Source organism: Alexandromys fortis, unplaced genomic scaffold, assembly GCF_014885135.2.
Source record: "Alexandromys fortis isolate MF-2015 unplaced genomic scaffold, M_Fortis_MF-2015_v1.1 scaffold_166, whole genome shotgun sequence".
In the NCBI taxonomy this organism is placed as follows: Eukaryota; Metazoa; Chordata; class Mammalia; order Rodentia; family Cricetidae; genus Alexandromys; species Alexandromys fortis.
The window spans coordinates 1202284-1228825 of NW_026068102.1; the positions used below are offsets into that span (position 1 = coordinate 1202284).

The window sequence follows — 26542 nt, forward strand, 5'->3', positions numbered from 1 at the left end:
GATATGTTTTCATGTGTAAATAAAGGAATAGGAGAAGCTAGCCCAGGCTGTTAAAAAAACCATCATTTCTTGATAAGAAGGTGGATGGAATATGTTAATTACACTAAGTGGAACCTGAGATCCCAGATCCTGTTCTTAAAATATCAATAATTCTGCATAAAACCTGAGGCAGAGACAGGTAGACTTTTGTGAGTTTGAAACCACCCTAGTCTCCATAGCAAACTCCAGGTCAGCCAGGGTTACCTCTCAAAAAAAAAAAGACCAGAACCAGTGCAGTGGTGGGCGCCTAACGCAGGAACGCTCTGTGGATTTGACCCGGTAGAAGAACATAAGAAAAAAAAAAAAAAAAAAAAAAAAAAAATCAAACAACAGCAAAAGCAAAACAAACAACAACAAACTAAGTGTTTGTAGTTACTAATATTTTATAATTATTTTATCTTAGCACTACATAAAATAATTATTGACTATTAGTAGTTTTTATTTTCAGGAAAGCAAAATAGAGATCTAAGTAATTTGTGATTTAGAAACTGTATTAGAAAATATACCTCCAGGGCTGGAGAGATGGCTCAGAGGTTAAGAGCATTGCCTGCTCTTCCAAAGGTCCTGAGTTCAATTCCCAGCAACCACATGGTGGCTCACAACCATCTGTAATGAGGTCTGGTGCCCTCTTCTGGCCTGCAGGCATACACACAGACAGAATATTGTGTAGATAATAAATAAATAAATATTTGAAAATATACCTCCATCTCGATGGGCAGACCATGTAGCACTGCACAGATGTATTAATGGCTGTATTCTGTGGCAAAAGTCACCCAGTAAAGTGGATTGTTACCATAAGACCATGGATCCCATCTCCAGCACTATTGACACCCTAGATCACATAACTGTTGCTGTGACAGCTTTCCTATACAGTGACAAGTGTTCAACACATCCTTTGACTTTGCCCACTAGGTGAGAGTAGGGTACTTCTCCCCAGTTATGACTGCTAAAAATGTCCTCCAGTATTGCCAAATGTCCTCTGCCAGAAAACATCACCTCCAGCTGAGAAACCACTACCATATTTAAGGTGATGAATGAATTCCCAATGCTTTCACTTTCTACAAAATTTTCCTGACTGGTACCTTTCTTCTAAATATTTGAGGAAGTTCTTATTAGATCTGCTTAAATAATTGCCTTCTAGCACATAGTCAGAAGACTTGACTAATCGCTCAACCGTCGTCTAGCACACAAACCAAGTTCTTGGCACCTCTTGTCACTGAAAATAAAAAAGGTCACCCTTAAGGACAAAGATGTCCCACTATTAGTAAGTTCAAAGGAACAGGCCATAGGCACTTTACTGCCAAGAAAGAGTTCCAGAAATATTTTTGTACCATGGCAGAATTTCTGCAGTAAATCTTCAGCCCCCCAAGGTGGCTTACTTTAAGGGCAATGTTTTTTGTAGGTGATAAATGCAGTCTTTCTTGCCAGGACATCAGTCGCATTGCTTTGTCTTCATGCTTTGTATGACAGCCAGCATTTTGGTAATTCAAAACAGTAAGCCCCAGGAGTGTGGTATGTGGTGTATGACTTCGAGACTTCCCCCTTTTTCATTGTAAGGAAACAGCCAACAATAACAGATACAATGAATAAAGGTAAGAGAATCATACTCTCAGTCCCTGCCCCAAGCTCCGAGGCTCTTGAAATCTCTTCCTTTTGAATAGGGGAGAACATATTTCTGAACACTCCACTATTTTTCAAATGACAAAATTTTACTAACAATATTTCTCCTAAAATACTTATACACTATTCATTTATATTGTTCGAAGCTTTCATGAAAGAGGCCAGAGTAGTTCTCTCTTCCTATTCCACTACCTCAGTATCTCTACTCCCCTTTTCAGTCCATCAAGAAAGAGTCAACAGTTAAGTCTCTTCTCAGTGCACAGTGATATTCAAAGAGATCATGGTGTTTGGTGTCAGAGCATAAAGATGAGCTAGGTAGGGTTGATGAGCCTCTCCTTCAGGAAGATTAGCACTAAACAACTTGCTAAGAGTCCTTTACGCTTCTGAGAGGGGATGTTGAGAATTGTGGTCATTTTGAGAAACTATGCTTTTTTACTTTGCTTTTGTTTTGTTTGGGGCTGGTTTTGAGTATTGAATTATATTCTCAAAATTAGAACCATATTTTTGTTTCTTGTACAGCTATGTGCCTTAGGACTTGGCGATCTTTTTGAAATGTAAGCCATTCCTATCTGTTAACCAGTTTTGACTGCAGCCATCAGCTAAAGACTGGAGGCTGACAAGCCAGCATGTCTCTCACTGCTCTGCAGGCTGCTTTGTGTAGGGTATGGGGTTTCAGGGTTTCTGTTCCTCTCTCCTGAGCTCCCTGTCATTGGCAGGCAGTGGGAGGGTCTGAAGCCTGGGTGGCCTTGCCTTTTGTTTTGGTAGCAAAGGCATCAGAAAGGCAGGACCTAGAAGCTGAGGCTCCCAAAGATCCTTTGTCCTGGTGAGTTAGGCTCTGGCCAGATTCAAGCAGCAGAGAAACAGAACACAGCTGTCTGGAGGAAGCAGTTTGTGATCGAGTTGTTTCTCCCCTTAAGTCCTACACTGTTGACCTTTATCTGCTGAGCTCCCTGGGCCCCTCTCTGCACTCTGATCAATCGGAGGTAACATGACTTTCCTTCATGGTTGGATGAGGGGAGCAGAATCCTAAGCTTACTCCAAAATACAGGGTTCATTTGCTGCCATATGACAGCAGTAAGAAACAAAAATAACAACAGCAAAAACCTCAATTTAATTTGCTTCATAACTGTTATCCAAATTTTTTATAGATTTGTCACCTTGTAGGAAGGAAAAAAAATGTACTTCTAACTCTTGTCCTCTCTCAACCCATTTGAAAAAAAGATTTCCTGTGCACCTTCTTGTAATTCAGAATTTTCCACGGTTAAGGGCCTTTTTCAGATTAAAAAAAAAAAAACATAGTAATGTGATTATTCACAGTGAATCTGACATATCAATCCCCACTTCCTGGTTTTGTGTTTTGGAAGCAAGGACTGTTTGTTGTAATTTCAGAAATGAAAAACAAAATGAAACGCAGCAAAGCTAGCAGCCTAACCATAGATGGCCAGGCAAGTCTCTGCTAGTGCACTGTGTGTACCTTCCCAGTATGTCATTAAGGTCTTTTACAGTTTTTTCTAGATTAATTTGATTAGAGAGTCTCTTGACTTCTTTCTAGATGCATTAAGACTATAGTCAGAAAGTATATGTTTAATGAGAGCTGTTATGATGGGTTACACCAAGATGGTTGAAGTGTATAATTTGGATGCATTAAAGCTAATTAGTATCACAAGGCTTCAAGACCATGACTAATGGAAAGACGGACTGATGGGTGGCCACAGGCTGAGTGGATTGGACACCTGGGTGGGTGGTCAGGACACCTGGTTGTCTGGATGGCTATGGGAGGAAACGCGGTAGAAGGGTGCCAGAAGGAGACGGAAAGGATGTGACAGACAAGTGCATCCTGCTTTGTAATCATCCCTAGAGCCATGATTGTGGAAACTGCTCCAGGCCATTCAAAATGACGACTATGGATGCTATCTTGGCAGCCTTGCTGTGATGTGCAGTGACTCCCCCTGGAGTGCTAACTTAGCTGTGCCATGGCTGGAGCATGAGCTTTTAGTGTCCATATGCCTGGGAGGCTCATTAGCCACAATTTCCTCATCCTAGGCTCCAGCCAAGTGCAACAGATGCTGTTGTTACCTCCTCTATTGAATAAAGTTGGGAGGGAAGAAAGAAATTTGTCAATAGTATTTTTCCATTGGAACCAAAATAAGCACTGTGTGTGTGGTATATTGTCCAATAGGAAGGCATGTGCCAAATCCTCATTTTGTGTTACACAAAACAGATAAGAATCTGCCCTTGTATTTTTAACATTATGCAAATGACATTTTCTTCATTTTATCGAGGATGCCTTACAGTTATAGCCATTCAAACATGCTGATTTGGATTTCTTTTAATCCTTTTGATTCTGAACATCGCATCTTCTGGGAGCACTTTTATTCTTTCACTTACTCAAACTACCTAATCTAGCTGGGCAAAAGCCTGAAGGTTTTCACTGAAATAACCAAAACCTTAACAAGTATGTTTAAACCCTTTGCCTTAATAAGCAGTATTAGCAAGGTACCCACATGTTTACGAAGTTCAGTCTCAGCACAGAATTCTGCCTGCTGAAATGAATAAAACGACTTCAAAGTCAATAGAGACTCCTTGAAAATTAAAAACAAAAGGCTGGGCATGGTGAGATACACATTTAATCCTAGCACGTGGGAGGCAGAGAGCTCTGTGAGTTTGAAGACAGACAGCCAGGGCTGTTTCACAGAGAAACCCTGTTTCAAAACAGCAACAACAACAAGAAAAACCTGGACTCTGTGGTAGAGACCAACAGATGATGTAGTAAAGAAATAAAATTGAAAATACTTCTTTCGGGGCACAGGACCTAGCAGGTAAGGGGTGCCTCGTGACTACTAAACCACTGATCCTTCCTGTACCTGTGAGCTTCTGAGGTGCCTGTGGCGTGAATGGCTTTCTCATGTCTCCTTGCCCTTCTCTCTGCATTTTTCTTGAATGCAGCATGAGTTTGCCTTACAGGGCTGAAGCTGAGGATCAACCTCTCCCAAACCTCCAATGCAAGCTCCTTTGTCACCGCAAAACATGTGTTAAACCACAGAAGAAAAGGCCTTGTTATATTCCTGTAGAATCACTGGACATCTGGCTTAGTTATTTTTCATTCAGATGTGTACTGTTCCCACACTGTGAAAGATGTAAGAAGGCCTTGCTCTCACTATAATTTCATTTTATTGGCTATTTGCTTTGGTTTTGTTTTTACCATGCTACATGTTAACCTCAGGGTCCTGTGCATGTCCGGTCAGTGCTCTCAACCGTCTCTGCTACTCAGCTAAACCCCCATCACTTTCTATAATTTTGACCCTGTTATTGTGGTCTCTAATCATAAAGAATAGGGCTAATAGGGCAAAACAGGGGAGAACTTACATTAAGATTCAACCTATCTCATACATAAATACCAATTAGTGTGTTTTCAGATTCATAATCCTCTTCTAACCAAGTTCAAGTAGACTATCATGAACACAAGGGATATATGTGAAACACATGGCAACTTTGATTGCTTCTGGTGTTGCCTCTGAATTTCATTCTCAGAGTCAGGGTTGTTGTATTTCAGTATGCCCAGAGTAGAACTATATTTCTGGATATCAGCTGAGTCACAGGATCAGGAACCCAAGGGGAAATCAAAACGTTCCAATAGAAGTTCATGGACAGGAGGGAATTTCTAAATGTGAAGTGATAAAAGCTCCCAAATCTTAAAGGTATAATTTCCAGTGCCCTAATAAAAATAACATCATCTCACAGTTTCAATGATTTGGATTTCAGGATAAAAAATGTAATTGTATGCATAGAAAAATAAGGTATTAGATTCCCTACACTGCATGATCTTGTTAGGCCACTCACCTGAACTGCTCTGTTGCTTTAGGGAAATAGATAGCCACCTAGCCACTTGCTGGCAGCGTGCTCTTTACAAGAAAAACTGGATAAAATACAGTAGTTTTAATTGCTTGTCTACTTTGGTGATCAAGATTGTTGGGAACTTTCATTTTATGGAAGCCACGAGTAAGCAATTTTGTTTCACTGGAAAGACAACTTCAATCTGACCTTGAATTCCTAGGTGGTCAGTTAAGCCATACCTCTTACAAGCCCACCTTTTCAATCTCTACCCAACTCTGATTCTAATCATTGGGCAGAGACTCTTACACAGCCTGGAGTCACAGTCATTCCTTCCATCTGAAAACCCAGAACCAATCATGTTATAAACCACAAAATTCTTTATAACCTGTGGTTAACATTTCATCCCTCTTTTGTGTGTCAGAAAATGATTGACCTGGTTTCAACCTATTTTCTCTTATGTGCTACAGCCTGAAATACACTTGTTATCTGGGTTCAATTAAACTCAAACTTATTGGTTTGTAAAGTACAATAGTAAAGCTCCCAGCTTAGCAAATCCTTTCCAGAGTTCAGTAAGAAGCTGTGCAGATGCATTCCAGCCATAAGCCATGAGTGTGGGCACCTTCATTCTTACATTTGTATTTCCCAAAGGCTTAGAATAAACATGTATAAAAATCTGAGACGATTCTGCATGGAAATCATTTTCAGAGTAAATCTCTGCACCATATAAATGTAGAAAGGTCTGCCAATTCCCAAGGCATCACGCTGCCTTTTCTAAGGTCTCTACCTCCCTCAACACAGCTTCCTCAAGTAGCGCTTTGGAATTATCACCTCCTCAATAGGTCCAGGTAAAGCTTCACCACTGTCTGGTCATGATACAAGAAGCTCCCATCCAATCTGAGCTACTAGTAGATCAAACTATATCCTCACTGCTGTTTCTTTCATGGCAGGGACCCTACATTCAAAGAGATGTTTTTCTAAACTTTCCTGGTTTGGACATTTTCTAGCATATTCAAAATTGAGAGACTATGAGTCCCCAAGCATGCATTACCCAGCTTCAATTATCAATTCCTGCAGTGCTTGCTAAATGGCAATTCATTTTCTGTTTTTTTAAAGAAGCTCATTACATAATTGCCGTTCAGCATTTAAGATTTTAGTATCCCAACAAAACAGTTTTATCTTGGGTGAGTGCCCCCTTCCATGGCCACATTTAGCGTAAAGCGTACACATTACTAATTTCTTGACTCCAGGTGCGGTGCTTCTAAATTAGATATTCTATGTTTCTATAATCTAATGCTTACACTACTTTTTTAAGTTAAATTCTGAAGATATGAGTTTTAAAATAATCCCAGTGTATTGAAACCACCTCCATCTATGCAGAGTTTATACCTAAAACTGTCCTTGGCAGCATTTGGCTTGCAGACATGCAGACACTTTTTATTTTTTTTAATTCAGCACATTTATTTTTAAATTAAATGTTAAATTTGTGAGGTCAGTTGTGGCAGCTCCCACCATCCCCTGTTATCTAACATCCTATATTTTGCACTACCCTGCTAAAGTGTCTGCTTTTAATCTCAGCTGTATCCAGAGTGGTTTGCTATCCAGTTTGGAAGAAAGGAAAGAAAAAATAATGTCAAATTTTCAAATCCAAACACTGACTATTTCCCAACCAATCATTAGCTTATATAATCATATAATCTGATCAATAATTTTATACATTTTCTGACTCTTTCAAGAAGTATGAAAAAACTATGAAACAATAAAAATGTGAAAAAGGAGGCAAGTCGCTCATGAATTTATGGCAATTCATCAATATATAGACACACATTAAATTCTAAGTTGTTAAAGCTGAGTAGAAGTATTCAATTTCTATACTTCAATAAATGTGGATAAAAACAGCTAATTTATTTACAAGAATTCCAGATCTGATAAAATACTGGTTTATGTTGTTAACCTCCAACATTCTGATATGTAGTCAATCATGAAACACTATTTTCCTCATGGGAAATCTTTGAGGAATGCAGGAAATTCTATCATAGAAGAATATTCCCTGTCTATGTAATTTGATCTGTGTGAGATAAGAGCCATAGGACTTAGTGTGTGTCATTTGAAAAGTCACTTAGCAACTCTTACTAACTGTATGTGGTAAAATAATTATCACCTATTAAAACTAAACTGTGTGGAGTGCGTAACCTTGTTGCTGGACATGAATTAGTGTGGAACACCCTGAAAAGAGAAGAGACTAGAACAACAGAAGTAGGAATAAAAATCAATGATCCATGTGCAAAAAGTGGATCATGTAGAGTAACCCAGCTTAAAGAAAATCACCCTTTAAAAATGTATACAGTTAACAGTAACTTCAAATACATAATCCTATATTCAAGTCATCATTTTTTAAATTTACAGCCTAGCTTGTGGGGAGTATAAACTATAATGAGCAGATTTGGTATATTTAAATCAACCACAGGCTTAAAGGATTTGAAGAACTTAAGTTTAGAATACTACAAACTTTATCAATGTTTCTGATATTTACCGTTTTTTCACCTTCACCTAATTCAACTACACTTCTTGGAGGGGTGACAGGGCACACATTAACAAAACCTTTCCAAATCATTTGACTTAGCTTTTAAAGGGACAAAATCTCTTTGCTTCCTATCTATGTCTCATCCGTTCATTAAATAGTTCAACTCTATAATTAAAGTATCTAGTTCGTATGGAATAAGCACTTTAATACCACAAAAGAGTATGGATTCCAAGAGAGTGGCCGAGTGCCTTTAGCAGTAGTGTAGTGAGCCAAGGGTCCGGAGGAAAGGGAATGATTGGGTTAGTTATTAAATTCTACAGACGAAATTTATTGAAAATACAAATAGAGAGTCATAGGCACATGGAAATAAATGAAGGGATAAGCAAACAGTAATCACTGCTTCAGCACAATCAGAACTCAACCTAAGCAGAGTACTGACCTTGAAGTTGAGAAATTTTATTTCCATCTTGAGCTGTTCACATTTTCTGCTTTTTTTGTCTTCCCATCTACAAAAGCTTCCAGTCTGGCAAAGTGGGTGTTTCTCGATGTATCAGGGCCAGCAGGGCTGGTAGAATACAGGTTCCTTGTTGCCAGAGTTAATGACTCTGTAGATTAGGTTGAAACCTAAAATGTTGCATTTCTAATATATTTCCCCAAAGATGCTTGTCACAGGGTTCATGGTGAGAACCATTGCATGAGATCCTGTCTAAGGTCCCTCTAATGCTTCAAATTTATGTTCTATTTCTCCCTTGGGATGATAGAAACTACTAGATAAAGTGGCATATTGATTGTGTCAATGTCATTAATTTAAACAATGTAATGATCGGCTCAGCCTCGAGGTCAACTAGTTAGATATACTAAATCTAAGTCTTCACTGTCTGGTGAAGGGAGAGTAAGAAGATGAGCATTTCCCGAGGATTTGTTGTGTGAAGAACATTTTGCCACACTGCTGTTCTAAAGCAAGCTTAAGCAATCTGCTTCCATTCCATGGGAGAAAGCAGAATCAAGGAAGATGGTTTGTCATTGCATGACTTGCAAGAGGAAGACACAGATCATGAGAGTTCTAAGCTTTGGAAAGATAAAAGACTGCAAAGCTAACTCTCTGAGGGAAAATGCATATCATATTAGAGAGAGCTTGTCCTGCCACGTGTGTATGTAAACAAAATGGCACCATCCTTTCAGGCTGTATCCTCACTATATTCAAACCCCTCTAACTAGTAAAGATTAAGTGAATCTTTAAGGAAAAGGAGCTGGGGAGATGTTTCAGTTCATAAAGTACTTCTGTGGAAAGGCCCTGACTTGGATTCCCAGAAACCAGGTGAAAAGCTGCGTATGATAGAATAATGCTTGTAATTCCAGAAATGGGGAAATGGAGCCAGTTGGGTGCCTGAAGCTCTCGGGCCAGTGAGCCTAGACTATCTGTAAGATCATCATGCATGCACACATATACTTTTTTTAAAAAATATATATAGGAGTGTTTCCTTTTTTGTGATTTTAATTTCATAGACACAAACTGAGTGCTTTCCCTTTAGTGCCATTAAAGTTATGTAATTTGAGAGTGTGTGTGACAAATACATGAATATTAGAGCAGTACAGTCATAATCCAACACTATTCCAGGAGCCAAACCGTTCAAGAATCTTAAAAAATGTAGGCAAGCATGTATCGATTGGAATAACTAGTTGTCAAATAAAAAGGTTTCAGTTACTGTTTAGAAGAGAGGAGGAGCTATAGGCTATTAACTAGTTCGTTGTGGATAACCAATTCCCTTAGGATACTTTATATTTATTATCGTAGGCCTTGCAAGTGTTGAGTCTGGGGTTTGTATTCTAACTAACATCGTGTCTAGTATCAATTTCAGTGTTTCAGCATTTGGCATTCGTTAAAACACACATGCAGGCATGCATGATATTTATCTCCTCTCTATCTATCTGTCTGTCTGCCTGTCTATCTGTCTATCTCCCCTTCATTTCCCTTTCCTGTTCTTCCCTTCCTTTCCTTTCTCTTCTTTTCTCTATAAGCAACAAGTTTCTCAGAATTCCCAGTATCTGAGATATATGTGTCTACAAATATATTTATATGTCCTCAGAAATATATACTCAAACACCATATAGCATCTCTGGTATTAAGGAAAAGTACATTTTCCTTGAATGGATTCCCTACTAATGAATTCATGTTTAGTTAGTTCTTCCCCTTCATCTGCAGTGGGTTAGGGAGGAAGGGAGAGAGGGAAGGAAGGGAGAGGAAAGAACAATAAAATGGACTGTTGTTTTTTTCTCAAATACGGTGTTTTTGCTGCTTATAGTTTACAATTATTTCAGCCCATAGTTTACTCTTTAAGAGGATTCCAGTCCACTAACAAAGTCAATGTCAAGATGCCAAATTGGCCTAGACCCCATGAATAATGGTACCGAGGCATTGGATAGAGTAGCGTGAGCATTGTCAAGCTGTTCCCACATCTCTTGAGAAGCTTCTTAACTGAGATTCACTTTGAAGACTCATCTACAAGGAAAATGCTCACTTCCAAAAATACTGTATTCTTTCCAGTAATGTTAGAGAAAATAGCTCAGCCACTGCAGTGATAAAGGATGAGTAAGGGAGTTGGGGAACACCCAGGATTTCCACCCTCCGGGAAAGGACCCCTGGAGGAAAAGCCTCTGCCACATGTTAGAAAATGACTCCCTTGTGTCAATGATGAAAGACATTTTAGATACGACATAGCATATTGTTTATGTCAGAGATGTCATTGAGTTAATCTATCAAAAGGATAAATGCCCCGCCGATTACTCAAATATAGTAATTGATAAGCTGTTCTAATAAAGGACAATTTTTCAGATGCTGTCACTCATCATTGATATATTTTCAGTGCTTGTGAATATTTCCATGTAATTATGCTTAATTCTCTAAACTATAAGTGCTGTAATTTCCTGTGACCTGTTAAAGCTAGATGCATTACTTGATCAGAGCTCTCAATGAAGCATTTTGTGCACACATATTTAGTTAATTGGTAATTTTTTTCCTGTGTTTATATGAAATATACTCTATAAGGGAAGGAAATCAGCCTACATGCAGCTGAGACTGGTAGAGAGCAATTAGGTTCTATCAGAACAAACAGCTGTCAATAATGACTTCAGAATAAAATTACCAGCAAAGAAAAGAACCTAGACATCTGCAGGATATGTAGAAATATTTTTATACCCTATTAGCTGAGATCTGGACAAGGGTATCTCTGAGTTTTCCCAGCTGTACCTGCTATTTTATTTCAAAATACTCTCAGACTAAAAGAACACTGAAACTCATTGCATACACTCAATAGCATTAAAAAAAAATGTTGGCTGCCTTTGAACAGTGTGTATTTTGATTTCATGTAATCAGCATGAAGGCTTTCTATTTCAAACTATTTTGCTGTTCCTCCCGGCCATAATATGAGACTTAAAAATAGTTCTGTTATCTTTGTTTTGTTTCTTTCCAATCTGAGTTCTATTGCTTGGCTATTTTTCTTTCTGTCTTTGGGAAAACACGTTTCACTCTCATTACACGGTGTCTGATTTGCTTGCATCTGGCATTGTTTCTGGCAAAGAAAGCTTGCAAGGTGGGCTTCTGGCTTTGGAGTTTGGTTATAAGGCCATGTACTTGCAGGCACCTGGAGATAGTAGAATAGTTGATGTTTAGACAAAAGCAATTTGTTTTTATAAAATAAGTTTTTACAGTCTCTTTACTGAAATATAAAATTCATTGAAGGAAAAATTTTATAGAAATATCAAGTTGTTTTGTTCCATTTTTTAACCTTTTATAATACATAAACACATAACTATTAGTATACTGGATGCATCTGTTTGACTGCATTTACTTAGAAAAATATCTCATATCTTTGCTGCCTGCATGTGACCATGGAGTACAGCTTCTGCATAGCTTTAGAATTTGTCAGGAATGTTTCATTCTACCCCAGACTACTGGGTGAGAAGATCAGATGCAGAGCCTCAGATGCTGTTTGTTTGTTTTTTATTTTGTTTGTTTATTTGAAAAAAGGTCTTTCTACATAGAGACCTGACTGTCCTAGAACTCACTATGTAGACAAAGCTTTTTGAGCTCACAGAGATTCAAAATCTTTTGCCTCCTAACTGTTGGCATTAAGGTATGTGCCACCACACCCAGCAGAAGCTGTTCGTTATTTTTTGTTTGTTTGTTTGTTTGCTTTAACATTGCCCTGCAGTGTGCACAGGCATCTTAAATAATAAAACAATACATGGTGCTGTGTTTCATAGCAAAAAATATGTGGAAGAATCTTTCATTGTGTATTTTTCGAACTGAGTGATCAACATTAACTTTCACCTCTTTGGTGTCACAATTTCTTGACAGTTCTGTCTCTGATATTATTCTGCTGACCTTGGCTGTTTTTATCTATAAAATACTCTGTTATTCTAAATATTGTAACTCTAATTTCCAGTAAATAGTGATTATATATGCATCTAAAGGAGATAGAACATGTCATAAATACAGCTATATTACCTTATATATAACTTATATGTAACCTAGTAAATAAGGACAATATGGAAAGTACTTTTAAAAAACACATAGTTCATTTTTTGAGATGTTAGTAGGCTGAGAAACCATTATTTATGAGTAGTGACAATTACAAGTGCAATACTTTAGTTTCAGACCACCAATATTCTTGCAATCTATAGATCTTGAATTTGACTGGAATTCAATGAAAACCAGTGTCTTCTCTCATCTAGTTCCAGCAGATGAGGACCCTAAGCCTGGACACTTCTCAGCTCTCTCGGAATAGTCATGTCACCCTGGTCTACTCTCTTGCCCTTGCTAGGAATGCTGGGCAGGGCACTGGGAGGAGTAATGCAGGGTCACTAAGAGATCTCTGAGCACCTGAAATCCTGCCAGGACCCCAGGGGCAGCAATACAAAGTGTCCTGCAGGTTGTCAGGATGACAGACACAGAGACACAGGCTCTGTCTGAAACAGTCGGTCACTGGATTGTGTTGAGTCTTCATTTTTTACGGTCTTACTGATACTGAGAATCCAAGAGGAAGGTGAGAAGTGCTATGAAGTCTGACCTCCAATTTAGAGCATTCAGAATCCACTAGGCTGTTTATATTGAAATGAATATATTAGTCCTTTTTAAAGAGGAAAATGATGGTAGCAAAATAGTCAAAGATGCTAAATTTTGAAGATTTTCCTAGTGTCTCTCTCCAAGTGACACTTCTACTTGACTGTCTTTAACTGGAGTCAGAAGTAATAGTGTTCATGTTCCAATGGTTAGGCTCTATGTAAAGCGAGGCGTTTATACATGTCATAGTTTGTGTGATAGCTTCCAATAGAAGTTAGATTACAACTGACCTGAATGACTGCAAAAAGCAGCTCTACCATCACAGTGGTCTTCATTGTCCAGAAATTCTTGTTTCATATCTTTTTCATCATAAAGAAGGTTAATCATTCATTATCTTCACTCAAGTGTCATAGGGGACATTTGTCCATTGCGGTTTCTGGTTGGTGAGAGACATTAAAGTGTTATATAAATTTAGCAAAAAAAAAAAAAAAAAAAAAAAAAAAAAAAAAAAAAAAAAAAAAAAAAAAAAAGCTCTATATAAGCAGATGTAGTACTCTTACTATTCCATGCCATTATTCGGTGGACCTCTATGGAGATGTTTCAGCTGTTTCCATACAAGTCTAATGGTATGATCTGTCTGGTCTCGTCTAGTGAGACCTGTGGTGCCCTATTTAGGTGTTCTTAGTTAAACTGCTTGCCTCCTCAATGATCATGAGCATCACTTTGTTAGAAATGAGTAATTTGGTTGGGATACAACAAGGGACGTGCTGCAGTCTGTGGAGGATTTCTGTTTGAATCTTGGTTTTACAGCAAAGTGTCTGATTAGGCCCAAGTGATTTTATTTCTTTTAGGCTCATTCTTTTTTTTTTTTTTTTTTCAATTTAGATCTTTTACGAATTCCATACATGAGTACTACATAGGCACTTCTTGTCTCTTAATATTCTATATTGGGTTCACTATTGAGCAGGCCATCTGTTTCTTTTTGTAGATGGGGCACGAACATGTTCTGGTCCTCATAGCATGTCACTACCAAGACAGAGTGCACCTCACTCAGAGGAGTAGGGATGCCAGCTAAGATTCTTCTCAACCTGTCTAGCTGGTTCTAGGACTTTGTGATAATTCGAATATCCTCCTGATATGTTTTCAAGTCAGCATTTGAAAGGTGAACCCACCTGAGTAACAGCATTCTTTCAGGTTTCTGCAGGAAACACTCTCCGAGCAAAATTTTCTTCCTCTGTACCTTTCCCCTCCTCAACTCTTCACTAACCTTTACTTGTGAATTTTTACTCTAGCTATGATTTCTTCATTATTTTTAATTTCTTCTCAGTTCCATTTCTATACGGTTCTACTGTTCTTGTTTAAAAAAAAAAAAAACCTAAAGCCCCTCAGTGAACGTTCACCTGTCCCACCCCATTGCCAGTTCTTCCTCCCACTGTTAACTGTTACCACCTCTGAGTTTCTAGATCTTCCATACTCAACATGTAGACTTGCAGAAGTGTATGAACTTGTTGTATAATCTGTTAAAATATTTGGGATGTTAGGGTGTATATGTTTTTCTATGGCATAGTGAGGAGGGAATAGACCTTACAAACTTTTGCTTTTGGTAGGGCATCAATATGTACATTGATCTCATTTATTCTAATTGTTACATAGTAGTCATAGTTTTGATAGAACATACTTTAACTATTACCCTGGTCAGTGATAACTTTATCCAGTTTATTTGCTATCAAATAATACTATAACAGAATCTCTCTGAAGCCTCTGTATGTATGTGTGCACATATAGACTCCATAACAAATGTCCAAAAGTAAAAGAGCTTCTGCACTTTAAATTTTAATGAATGATCAAAATTACTTTTCAAAACAAGTAAATTAATTAGGCATACAGTCTCTGTTAAGTAGCATACAGTCTCTGTTAAGTAGTATAGAAAAATATGTAGTTTCTATTTCATAATGTGTATAAGTGAACCAAGCAGATGAATAGTTATGTTAAAGAATTTTCACTGTCTCCTTCATACGCCAATGAGAAGGAGATACTAGAAATGCAAAGTATCACTGGATCTATTTTCGTAGTGCCCTAAATGCCCTAGGCATGACTATAACAGCGACAAATTAAGCTAAGTGTTGATTTTAAATGAGCGAAAGAAGAGATTCAAAACAGAAGCCTCATCAGAAATACTTTAGAGTTTTATTAGGATGGTCACCAGATTACAGCTATAAAACTGATCATAAAACCCAATACCTTCCCACAGATATCTTTTGAAATAAACTTGTAGTTCATAAATGCCATTCTTAATAGCTGAAATTTTACTCCCCATCAAATTACAAACTGATAGATGTACAAAATGCTTGCAATAATTTTTGGCTACATTTTACTGTATTCTCATCCAAGTCGCTGAATTCTAAGGTTTCTGAATTCTGCTGTCCTTTGCCAGAGCAGTGATGTGTCAGCTGAGGGTCAGCATTAAAACTCCACTAAATTAGCCAGAGAAGCCAACTCCTAAGCGCATCTCCAGAATGGTTTTAATGCAAAGTAGTCCCCTTCCATCGCTTAGCATTCCTCACTTTGCACATTACTACTGTATCACATCATGGGACATTAAGCATATTTCAACTCATGGGACTAACTCAATCATGTTTTTAGAAATTGAAAACAAATCTTATAACTGAATGAGTGATGATATTGAAGTAATAACAATTTCCTGCTAGGCGTGCTTGTTTAATGGATTGCATAGTCCTTCCATGTACAAACACTGCAGTGGTTATCACCAGCAGAAATTGTTTGGTTTTAAGAACTCAAGTTTAATAATCATTAGGTTTGCTAGAGAAGTCACAAGAAATCTGGAGTTTGTGTTCTGATTCTCATTAATGGCATCATTGTCCAACCAAAAAATAACTTTGAAAAGCTAAGTTTACTCCAGCAATAACATAGTGGGACCAGCATAACACTGGGCTTGATTTAAAAGTGCTGTCTTCTTCCCTTTTGCTGGATGTTCTGTACTGAATTGTGCTGGCCTCAGCCTGAAGCACGGGGTGATGCGCTTTTTTTATTTTTTTAAAGATATTTAGAAAAATTTGTCTCAGTGCTTGGCAACTACTCCAACAGAAAACGGATAAAAATAAGGGTAGTTTATCAGTTCTGATGTCCTTCTCATGTTTCAGGTTGAAGGCTGTTGAAATGATGAGAAACAAACAACACTAAATAGAGCTCCGTCATTATCATTGCTGTGGGTAACTCAGGTTCAGCAGCAAAGAAAAATGCATTTGCTTTCAAAACTCAATCCTTCATTTTGAGAGGTGCACTGCACTCAGGTATTGACGTCTAAAAATGGAGTAAATTGGAGAAGGCAGGAAAGTGCTACTGTGGGAACTCAGAACTCCAAACAGATGTCATCTGGCACAGTTGTAAAAGCTCTTGAGTTTTCAGCATTCTGTTTCTTATAGGGAGGTGTAGACTGGTGCCTAAGGACTGCCATTCTATAGCAACTGAAAGAAAACCTAGCTTCAAGTAGTTGCCATCACATGGGACCCTTAAACAGCTTGCTTTAACTTTGGAAATATGCCTGAGTGGAGTGACCTGTGTTGAGGTTTGGGAAAGTTACTTGTCATCTAGGAAAAGTTTGATATTTTTACTCTTGCATCCTTTGGCTTTGCAATTTAAGTTGATCACCTTCCATTTCTCTGGCACGGGAATTCCCTGGCATGTGAAATTTGTGGATACAACCTGGAAGGAGGTGGGAGGTCCTTGGACTTCCCACAGGGCAGGGAACCCTCACTGCTCTTTGGGCTGATGAGGGAGGGGGACTTGATTGGGGGAGGGGGAGGGAAATGGGAGGCGGTGGCAGGGAGGAGGCAGAAATCTTTAATAAGCAAATAAATTAATAAAAAAGTTAAAAAAGAAAATTCTAGAACTAGATGGCAATGGTTACACAATAAACCACTGAAGTGAAAAAAAAACAAACAAACAAACAACAACAAAGAGACAGGGAAGCCATTGTCCCTTCCCCGTGCTGATCTAGTCATCAATTGGCATAACCCAGCCTGAATAGAGAGAACCTGTTGTTGCAGAAGTCAAATCTGGAAAAGGAATTTTTCTCTGGGGTACAGAAGTTGAGATGAATAATAAGTAAGGTTGTTGCTAGCAGGTGGCAATTATAAGATGGAAAGACCACCATAAGCAATAAGTTAGAATTAGGCAGGCTCAAGACTCAAGGCTTTCATGAGGGAAAATATTGAATATGATTATAAACATGTATTTTGAGACATGAATTTTTTGTCATGAAATTAGGGCCCAAACTTAGTTAAAACTTTGTGCCTCCAAGATAAACAAAATACCCATAGGTACTTTTCTGGCAAATACTACTTTTAATGGCCAAAACCCAAATGGATTTATGTCCTAGTCAAGGTACAATGGCAAAATAGAGCAGTATGCTTGATACTTGAGACAGAGATTGTACCAGAGGCCCTGTACTGTAAGAAGCAAAGCTGGAGCTGATTTTTGTAAAGGCCAAAATAAAGATATTAAAAACAGAAGTTGTCAGATACATGGGGCATCAGAAAAAATACATTCATTTATATTCTATATTAAATTCTAAAGACATATTCCAATCAACTAATATATATCAAATTCAAAATAGATGAACCACTTCAGAAAAGTGCAATGCAAATATCTAAAATGTAATTATTCTAATATTAGTTTAATAACAATGTTACAGGAAATCCATACAGTTGATGTTTAATATGCTGATGGTATTAACAACCAACTCTTTAGAAGGCAAGGTAGCATTTTCGTATTTTGTAGGTATGAATATTACAAGCACTGGTAATCTGAAGCCACTGTGAAGAAATGCTAAGGACACATCATCATGGAATATATTTACCTCAAGGATATACTCTAATAAGGAATTAAAATGTATTTTAAATGTTGCCTTTAGAATATACCTCTGTTTAAGCACAAATCATGAAAAGTTAATATTTGTCTTTTACCACAATCATCTCACCAATTAAGGAAGAGATACAAAGTTGGTATAAAAATCAGCATTATGCTATGTGATTCACTATTGTACATGGTAGGAGATGAAATGAGAGCAAGTTCCTTCTGGAACTCGGTGCCTGAGTGTCTGAGAGAGGCTACAAGAAATGAGCCTCATGGAGAAATTGCTGATGAGTCTCACACATGCTCCTGTGAGACTCTGGTGGCTTGGAATGTGGACTACTTCAGCTGTGCCCAAGGAAGAGCTGCCCTCTTAGGATTCATGAACCATTGATGAGAGACACATGGGACTGAGAGAAAGATGAAAGGTTAGAAATGTAGTTAACCTGTGTGGAGCTGTCAGAGGCACACAAGTCAGGGAAATGTTTGTAAAGAAGACAACCCAGAAAAACGGGGTTGAAACCAAAATACTATATAAATGATCAATCTTGATTCTCAACTTGACTAGCTTGTGAGCATACCTCTGGTTATATCTATTAGGTCATTTCTGGAAGGATTACCTGAGAGGGTGTAGATCAAATACTGAGTCAGAAGGGGTGTTTGTAGATTTAGGCAGATGACATTTAGAATTCATTTTTGTTTTTTGCGTTTGATATGATATCAAATTCTACCCTCTCAGTCAGTAGACTCATTACACAAAACCATGATACAATTCTTCTTTAGTAAAAGTTTCATATTATATGTGAGGGGTGATCTTTCTTTGGATAATTAAGAGATACCTTTCCTACCATCGAGCCCAGTATAATATCAGATGTTTCTCCATACTACCTCAACTCGATCTTACAAGCCAAGAACGTGTCTCAAAGAAACCAACTAAGGCATAGCCACATACTAATAAGGGTTATTATGGAGGAGTGGCTTGTATCAAAATCAGTATGTTGTTGCCTAGGTCAATTAAAGACAAACTGGAGTCTTAGCTCTACTACCTGCCATGAGCTCTGTGGCTTCAGGAAAGGACTCAAATGTTGCTAATTTAAAGGGAAGGAAACTAGCATCTATTATATACAACTGAGACACCCAGACCTATGGTGGAAAGGCTGTTGGCTTACATTTCATTTGTCATGGTATATGTGAAAACAGTAAGTTACTTGAACATGAGGTATTATTAGCTGGAAATACAGAGAGAATCTAGAACAATCGGAGAAAGTAGATTAAAGCAAGGTGTTAAAAGCTAAATAAAAAATAATATAAGAAAGACTTTCACAATTTCCCGAGAATTTTGTTGTTCATGTCCTTGTTGTCTTTAGAGATAGAACTGAAAAATGTACGTATAAAAGAACTGTCTCTTCCTCTGTTTTCAGAAACCTTGGTAAGTTTAATTCAACCTTAAGACTTACTGGATAATTAGATTCATTAATTGGCTGGAGCTATTATCATTATCAGATACAATAAAACTGAAAATAAATAAAACCTGACATTCTCAGGGTCACATTAGGACCTGGAAAAGTACCTTATTTTTTTTAGGCTTGCTTTAAGATGGGCATATATCTAATCCTTGAACCTGAAATGGACTACCCCAGAAAAAATGAGAAGTTGTAAGTCCTAAAGAGGCCCATGCCTCTCTTTCCTTCACTATGATCAACAAGAATAACCAGTGAACAGTTTGCTGTGCTTTGAGTGAACATATGTATTCTTCAAGTTAGAGCCTGCCTTTGTCCCTTCTCACAATGTGTTATTTTAGTCTCAGGTCCATACTGCATTTGCTTCCCTTTCTTTTGGGGGGGAAGGGGCGATATTATTACTATGAAAAGCTTTGAATTCTTTAGAGCTGGAATTATTTCTCTCAGTCTCCTAAGACTGAGCACCTTTCTGCAGCATCTTTTTCTGTGACACTATAGAACACTGTGTCATCTAGACATTTAAACGGTGCCAGGTGAGGATTTCAGAAAATGCCTCTGCTATAGCTATAGTCAACTTGATATATAGTCTTGGATAGACTCATAGTGTATTTTGCATTAAGGAAGTTTCATATACCAGTATTCATTAGAAACTGTGCCAAATTAGAAGGAAAAAAATATTGCATTCTTCATTCCCCAAAGGCTTTTTGTAGGATCTATCAATGTCATATTAGTTTGTGAGCTTAAAGCTTAAGAGTCTTAGAATCTAGGGGCCTTTGGTATGGAACATAAAGCCATAAGCAATTTTAAATTAGTGATTATGTAAAATTTGTATAGTCTGCAAATAATAGGTTTCTGTTTGGAAGGTAGATTTGATCTGCAGTGATTAGTAGTTAAATCAAGTATTTTTTAATGCTGTTTTATTACCTTGTAGCCACATTGACATTAGAGAAACTGCCAGTTCATTTGAGACTAGCCCTGGTGTTTATTAAACTCATCCGTTGTGTAGTTTTGGCAGATTACTTATATAGATCCTTTAGTCAGTATAGATCTATAAAAAATTTCACATGTATCTCCGAGTGGCAGCAGTATGATTTAAAAGTCATTTTTTTCTCTTGTTGGTCCATCACTTCAATTTTTTATCTTTCAAATTCCATTTCTAATCCATACCAACAGTCCTTTATTTTGTTGTAACTCACTGTTATGCAAATCATTACATTCTTGGATTGGCTTCAGAATCTTTAATGATAAGAAGGAAGTTATTATATTGTCATATCCCCTACCTGACTTATCAAAATACCTCATTGTTAATTGACTAAAGAGATATATTTGCAGTTGGACAGACAAGTAAATAAAAGCAAATATAGAGGTGACAACAGAGAGTGGCATGTCATAATTAAAGAAGAGCATTTACTACTCTGGTTTGTCAGCTTGTCACATGGTAGAAGATGGGTCCTCAGTTGAAGTACTGTTTCTACCAGATAGCCTGTTGGCATATTTGCAGGGCATTTTTCTTGATCCTCATTGATGTAAGAGGGCCCAGCACACTTTGGGCAGTACTATCCCAAAGGCAGGTGGGCCTGAGCTGTATAAGAAAGCCTGGAGTCAGGCAAGTATGCAACATGCCTCCAGCAGTGTTTGCTTTAAACCCTCACTTTGTGGTCCTGTCTTGGCTTCCCTCAATGATGGACTGTCAGCCACTGGTTAAAGTAAACCCTTCCTCCCAGGTTGACTTTGATCATAGTGTTTATTAGAACAAGAGAAAACAAACTAGAATATATTCTACACTGGTAATATGTATCTCTGCCTACTGAATGTATATTTGCTGTGAGGCAAATATGTATAATCTAAAGGAGTAAGGCGTTTTCCAGTGATCCATTCTGAACACATAAATGTGCTCATCTTGAAGGATGAGATCAAAGGAAACACAAGGCTTACCTTGACACTGCAGGAACAAAAGTGTGCTATTTTCTTAGTATCCTTCTCCTTACTAGAGGATGCTCAGTGTTTTAAGCCCCTGCCTCTCTAAGCCAGTTCCTTAAATGAGCCTGCCTCCTTGGAGCAGCAGACCTTGCCAGCCCATTATGGATTGTCTCTTTCATGTCCTTTTCTTTTAGTCCAGCTGTAACGCTGATCTGTAAGTCCACACATAACAGGGTTTAAAAATTACCTTTACTCTCTTTGTATAACAAATCTGAGGCCTTTATTTTTCCACACTGAAGGCCTGAATTTCACTGAGAAAGTACATTGAAAGAAAATAAAATAAGGAACACATACTCTCAATTGACTGTTATTTATTAAGAATTTTTCTTAATACTACCCTTCATTATTTTTACTGTGCAACATTTTCATATGTTAATTCAACATATCCCACTAGACTAGTTTTAAAACTTCCCTACAGAATTTTACAATAAGACATGCTTGAGTTATTTAGTAGACACATTGTTTTTGTTTTTATTTTTCAATCAAAAATAGACTAAAATTGCTTTGTCTAAAAGCCTAATTAGATATTTTTGTTCTTGTTTTTGAAACAGGATTTTATTTATCTCCCAGGTCAGCCTCAAACTTACTTAGACTAGACTCAAATCCTGATCTCCCTGCCTCCACCTCTCAAATTTTAGGGTTACAGACATGAGCTGTAACATGTGACTATCTAGTTAGATACTGAACAACAATTTAAAAAATATTTTGAATCTAGACAGCATAATTAATGTTTTATCTTTGGGGGAGGTGCTTGGTCTTGCAGCAGCTTGATAGGCCATACTTTGTGAAATTACCTGGTGTGAGTGAGAAGGAAGCATGAAACACACAACAAACCAGCTTAGGAGTTTATTGGAGGAGACGTGTACAGGCCTGGGGAAGTTGGGTGCAGAAAGAGAGGGCTGAAGATGGTGCATCCAGCTTTTAAAGGCTGCCTATCGTGTGTGCACAGGGTGATGATGTAGCTACGTCATACACAGATGACAGAGCTCACACATGTGTACAAGGGTTTACATAGCTGTGTCAGACATAGGTGATGTACCCATGCCGCCTGTGGGTCACACAGGGCCTTTTAAGGTCCATGGGGTGGCTAGGTATTTTTGCCTGAGGGATTGTTCGCACATGCGTGGCCCTAGAACCCGGAAGTGGCAGCCATGCAGGTTGGCTAAAAACATAACACTTTGCTGCCCATGGGAGGTCTGCCCCTTTCTGATTGAATACTGGGGAGCATGAATTTAGGAACGGGGGACTATGGTCAGAATGTATAATAAAAATTTGAAATAATAATACTTATGTGACATAACATTATATTGTTTGATATGGCTGTAACTATGGATTGAGGATTTCTATATTATGAAACGAAATGAGCCTTACTCATTATTTTGTATATGTGTACATATATATGTGTATATGTATCAGTAATTGGTGCTTTAATATGTTTTACTCGAGAATAGTTGAAAATCCATGTAATAGCAATCTGAGTTGAATTCATAGGTTTGAATTTGGTTAACAAAATGATATGACATTTTTGTATGTTAACTTCTTGCTAAATTCATGTGGGCTTTCCCCCCTCTGTTTGTCTTATAGTGCGGGTGTTGGCCGGACTGGCTGTTTCATTGTAATAGATGCCATGTTAGAAAGAATAAAGCATGAAAAAACTGTAGATATTTATGGCCATGTAACTTTAATGAGAGCCCAGAGGAATTACATGGTGCAAACAGAGGACCAGTACATCTTTATCCATGATGCGCTGTTAGAAGCAGTGACATGTGGAAATACCGAAGTGCCAGCTAGAAACTTGTATGCCTACATTCAGAAGCTGACACAAATAGAAACAGGGGAGAATGTCACCGGAATGGAGCTCGAATTTAAGGTACGCCATTGGCTGTGATGTGGTTACTCACTAGCAATTTATTTTGTCTTTGAACTAGGCTTCACTTTGTTACCTTGCAAATTTTGAAGTACAAGCTTCATTTTTCTTCTGCTCTAGCATCAGATTATAAAACACTTTCTTCTTTATTTTTTTTAATCCTCCATTTTTTTGTTCCCTCAACTATCAGGGGCCCTTGGTGTCCTAATATAAATTCAGAAATCATGTTCTCAAAATGCAATGTTGACAATATTCAGTAGGTTATGTGGAATAATTAGCTAAACGGAAGTACACTATGAATATTTACCATCAAGTAAAGAGACGATTGATATCTAAAAAGGTCATATTAGGTTCATTGCATTCAAACCATTGGGTAATATTATCTTTGTGCCTTTTTTCTTTTTAATTCAACAGCGTCTAGCCAGCTCAAAAGCTCACACCTCAAGATTCATCAGTGCCAATCTTCCATGTAATAAATTCAAAAACCGCCTTGTTAATATTATGCCATATGAATCCACAAGGGTGTGCCTGCAGCCTATCAGAGGAGTAGAAGGCTCTGATTACATCAATGCCAGTTTTCTTGATGGATACAGGTGCCTACCCTTGCTCCCCTGACAATCTAAAGCCTTGTATTTGCATGTGCCCTAGATTTATAACCACAAAGATTTTCATCTCAATTCAAAGCGAATTTCTTTCTGAATAGATCATCATTCAATTCTTGGGGTGGTTTATTTTTCTTTAATTTTAGTTAGAATTAAGCAATAGTAACCAAGTTTCTATTGCATGTAAGGATGGGGAAGTATACTTGTGTGACATGTAAATGCTTGTATGGCTGTGTACATGTGGGTGGGCATGGCATATGTGCATGTTTATACCAGTGTGAGTGTGTTGGGGGTTGTGTTACCTACACACACACACACACACACAAAACACCCAACACTTTATATGAGTGCTGAGGATCTGAATGTCAGATACCTGAATCATCTCAGCCTCTCGTTGTTGCTTCTCTGAATCTGACCTTCGAACCTAGTCTTTCAGAAACCACTTAGATCTGGAAGTTGATAAAGCAGCTATTTTAGACCATTTTTTATAAATTCAATAGATTAAATGAGCTTTGTTTCTCGAAAATGAAGTCATGCAATTCATCATTGAAGTGATTTGGATAACACATGAAATTAACCTATTAGCATGGCACTAAAATTTAATAACAGCGATAAAGACATACATAATAATATTAACAACACAATTGATTTTGCAAAGTCCCCACCATGTACTAAATGATCTTATTGATTATGTATCCTAATGGGAACCCCTGCAATTGAATTAATAATATATATAGGACTGGTGTTAAGAATTTACAAATCAATTTGTGCATGTCCTCAAAATATTTTAATGTTTTCTTTTAATTCTCTCTATTCAGACAACAGAAAGCCTACATTGCTACCCAGGGGCCCTTAGCAGAGACCACTGAAGACTTCTGGCGCATGCTTTGGGAACACAACTCCACCATTGTTGTGATGCTCACCAAGCTGAGAGAAATGGGCAGAGTAAGTATGTTGTCCTATTTGGAAAATGACATCAAGCTCATTCATTTACGTGCTTTGGAAATACTCAGTACTCTAGTTCAGTGGCATGCAATGGAAGAGGCTAATAAGTCACTCAGTGCCTCTGACTTATGTTGGGCCCTCAGCAAATGCTTATTACCCTTTGCCTGAATAGGGTAGAATTTTATGGCAAAATGGGCCATCAGTTCCCCATATAAAGAAATTTAAATTCATGACTTTCATTTCCTGGCCAACCATTGAGCATGGTGCTAGAAAGCTACATGATATATCAAGAGTTATAATAGCAAATCTGTTTTTTAAGAATAACTATTCTGGCCGGGCGATGGTGGCACACGCCTTTAATCCCAGCACTCGGGAGGCAGAGGCAGGCGGATCTCTGTGAGTTCGAGACCAGCCTGGTCTACAGAGCTAGTTCCAGGACAGGCTCCAAAGCCACAGAGAAACCCTGTCTCGAAAAACCAAAAAAATAAAAAGTAAAAAAATAAAAAAAAGAATAATTATTCTGAAATACAAATAAAGTTGCATCAAAGAAATTTGAAAGCCTGCCACCCGGTACAGCATTTGAAAGCATGTTAGCTGTGCTGTTTGAGATAGTCTCATCCTTTCTCTTCTTTTTGTAAATTAAACAATAGACTTATGGCTAAAACCCAGCTTTTAGAGCTCATTTAGAAAGCAAAAATATATAAGGCCAAGAAGTTATCTGACTTGTCTTAATCTGACTGCTGAATATGCAAAGCTAACAACACAAGTCACCGGAACTCCCAGGACCCCAAACTCCTCGGGTGTCAACTAAGAATGGACTGGATCAGTGCAGAGGTTTCTTTTTGCTTCATCCTTGGTGATTTCCTAATTACAAAACACAGTGGTATAAAACGAATGTGCTGATGTAATACAGGACCAAAATGGATAGCATTGCCGAAGAACTTATGTAATCATTTACATAATCCATAGACATGAGATAACCACCCAATTGAAACACACGGTTCAGCTCGTGTTTAATAAATAGCTATGATTTGCCAGACTCTGTACTGGGCTTTTCTTGGGGAAAAAATTACACCAGATAGAGGTACAAAAAAAAATAGGTATGTGTAATTAAAACTGCCCTGATTAGAACTTCATTAACAAGAGAACTAATTTAGATAGACAGATCTTTGTTTGTATCTTATGGAGTTTAATATTAATCTTTCCATTTAGGAGAAATGTCACCAGTACTGGCCAGCGGAACGATCTGCGAGGTACCAATATTTTGTTGTAGATCCAATGGCTGAGTACAACATGCCTCAGTATATCCTAAGGGAATTCAAGGTCACAGATGCCAGGGTAAGTTCAGCTCCTCCATTTGCTAGAAATGAGGGTTACGTGTACCTTCTCTGAGAGGAACGTTTGCCAAATAACCATTCTCCAAAGGAAAAGAAATCAGCCATTATGGATGACTTTAAAGGAAAAGAATTTCTAACTTTACCTCTGTCTGGTAAGTGTTCTCATAAACCCTGGTTGGCTTCCCTTCAAATGTCACACCTGGACGCCCAGCTGTGGGGACTCGCTCGGTGAGCGCTGATGTTGGGCAGCATTTACTGATTGGTTGGCTGCACTTAAGTTCACCTCCTCAGCACATTCTCATTGGAGAGTTTTGATTTCTTCATTACTCCGGGCTGTAAATACGTTGTTGTTTGTGCAGCTCTTGAGGTCATTACGGGCTTGTAGGTTAATTTGGTCTGACTT

At 37.9% G+C, this 26542-nt stretch overlaps 1 protein-coding gene across 7 annotated transcripts in view; it reads left to right on the top strand.

Moving 5' to 3' along the window:
* Nucleotides 1–26542, top strand: part of Ptprd (protein tyrosine phosphatase receptor type D) — a 470962-nt gene that overhangs the window by 432725 nt on the left and 11695 nt on the right. For all 7 annotated transcript variants that reach the window (XM_050123912.1, XM_050123917.1, XM_050123913.1 and 4 more), the window contains 4 exons: nt 22973–23258; nt 23670–23848; nt 24676–24802; nt 26015–26140. In XM_050123912.1, the coding sequence (XP_049979869.1) occupies nt 22973–23258; nt 23670–23848; nt 24676–24802; nt 26015–26140 (718 nt within the window). The remainder of the gene's footprint in view (nt 1–22972; nt 23259–23669; nt 23849–24675; nt 24803–26014; nt 26141–26542) is intronic.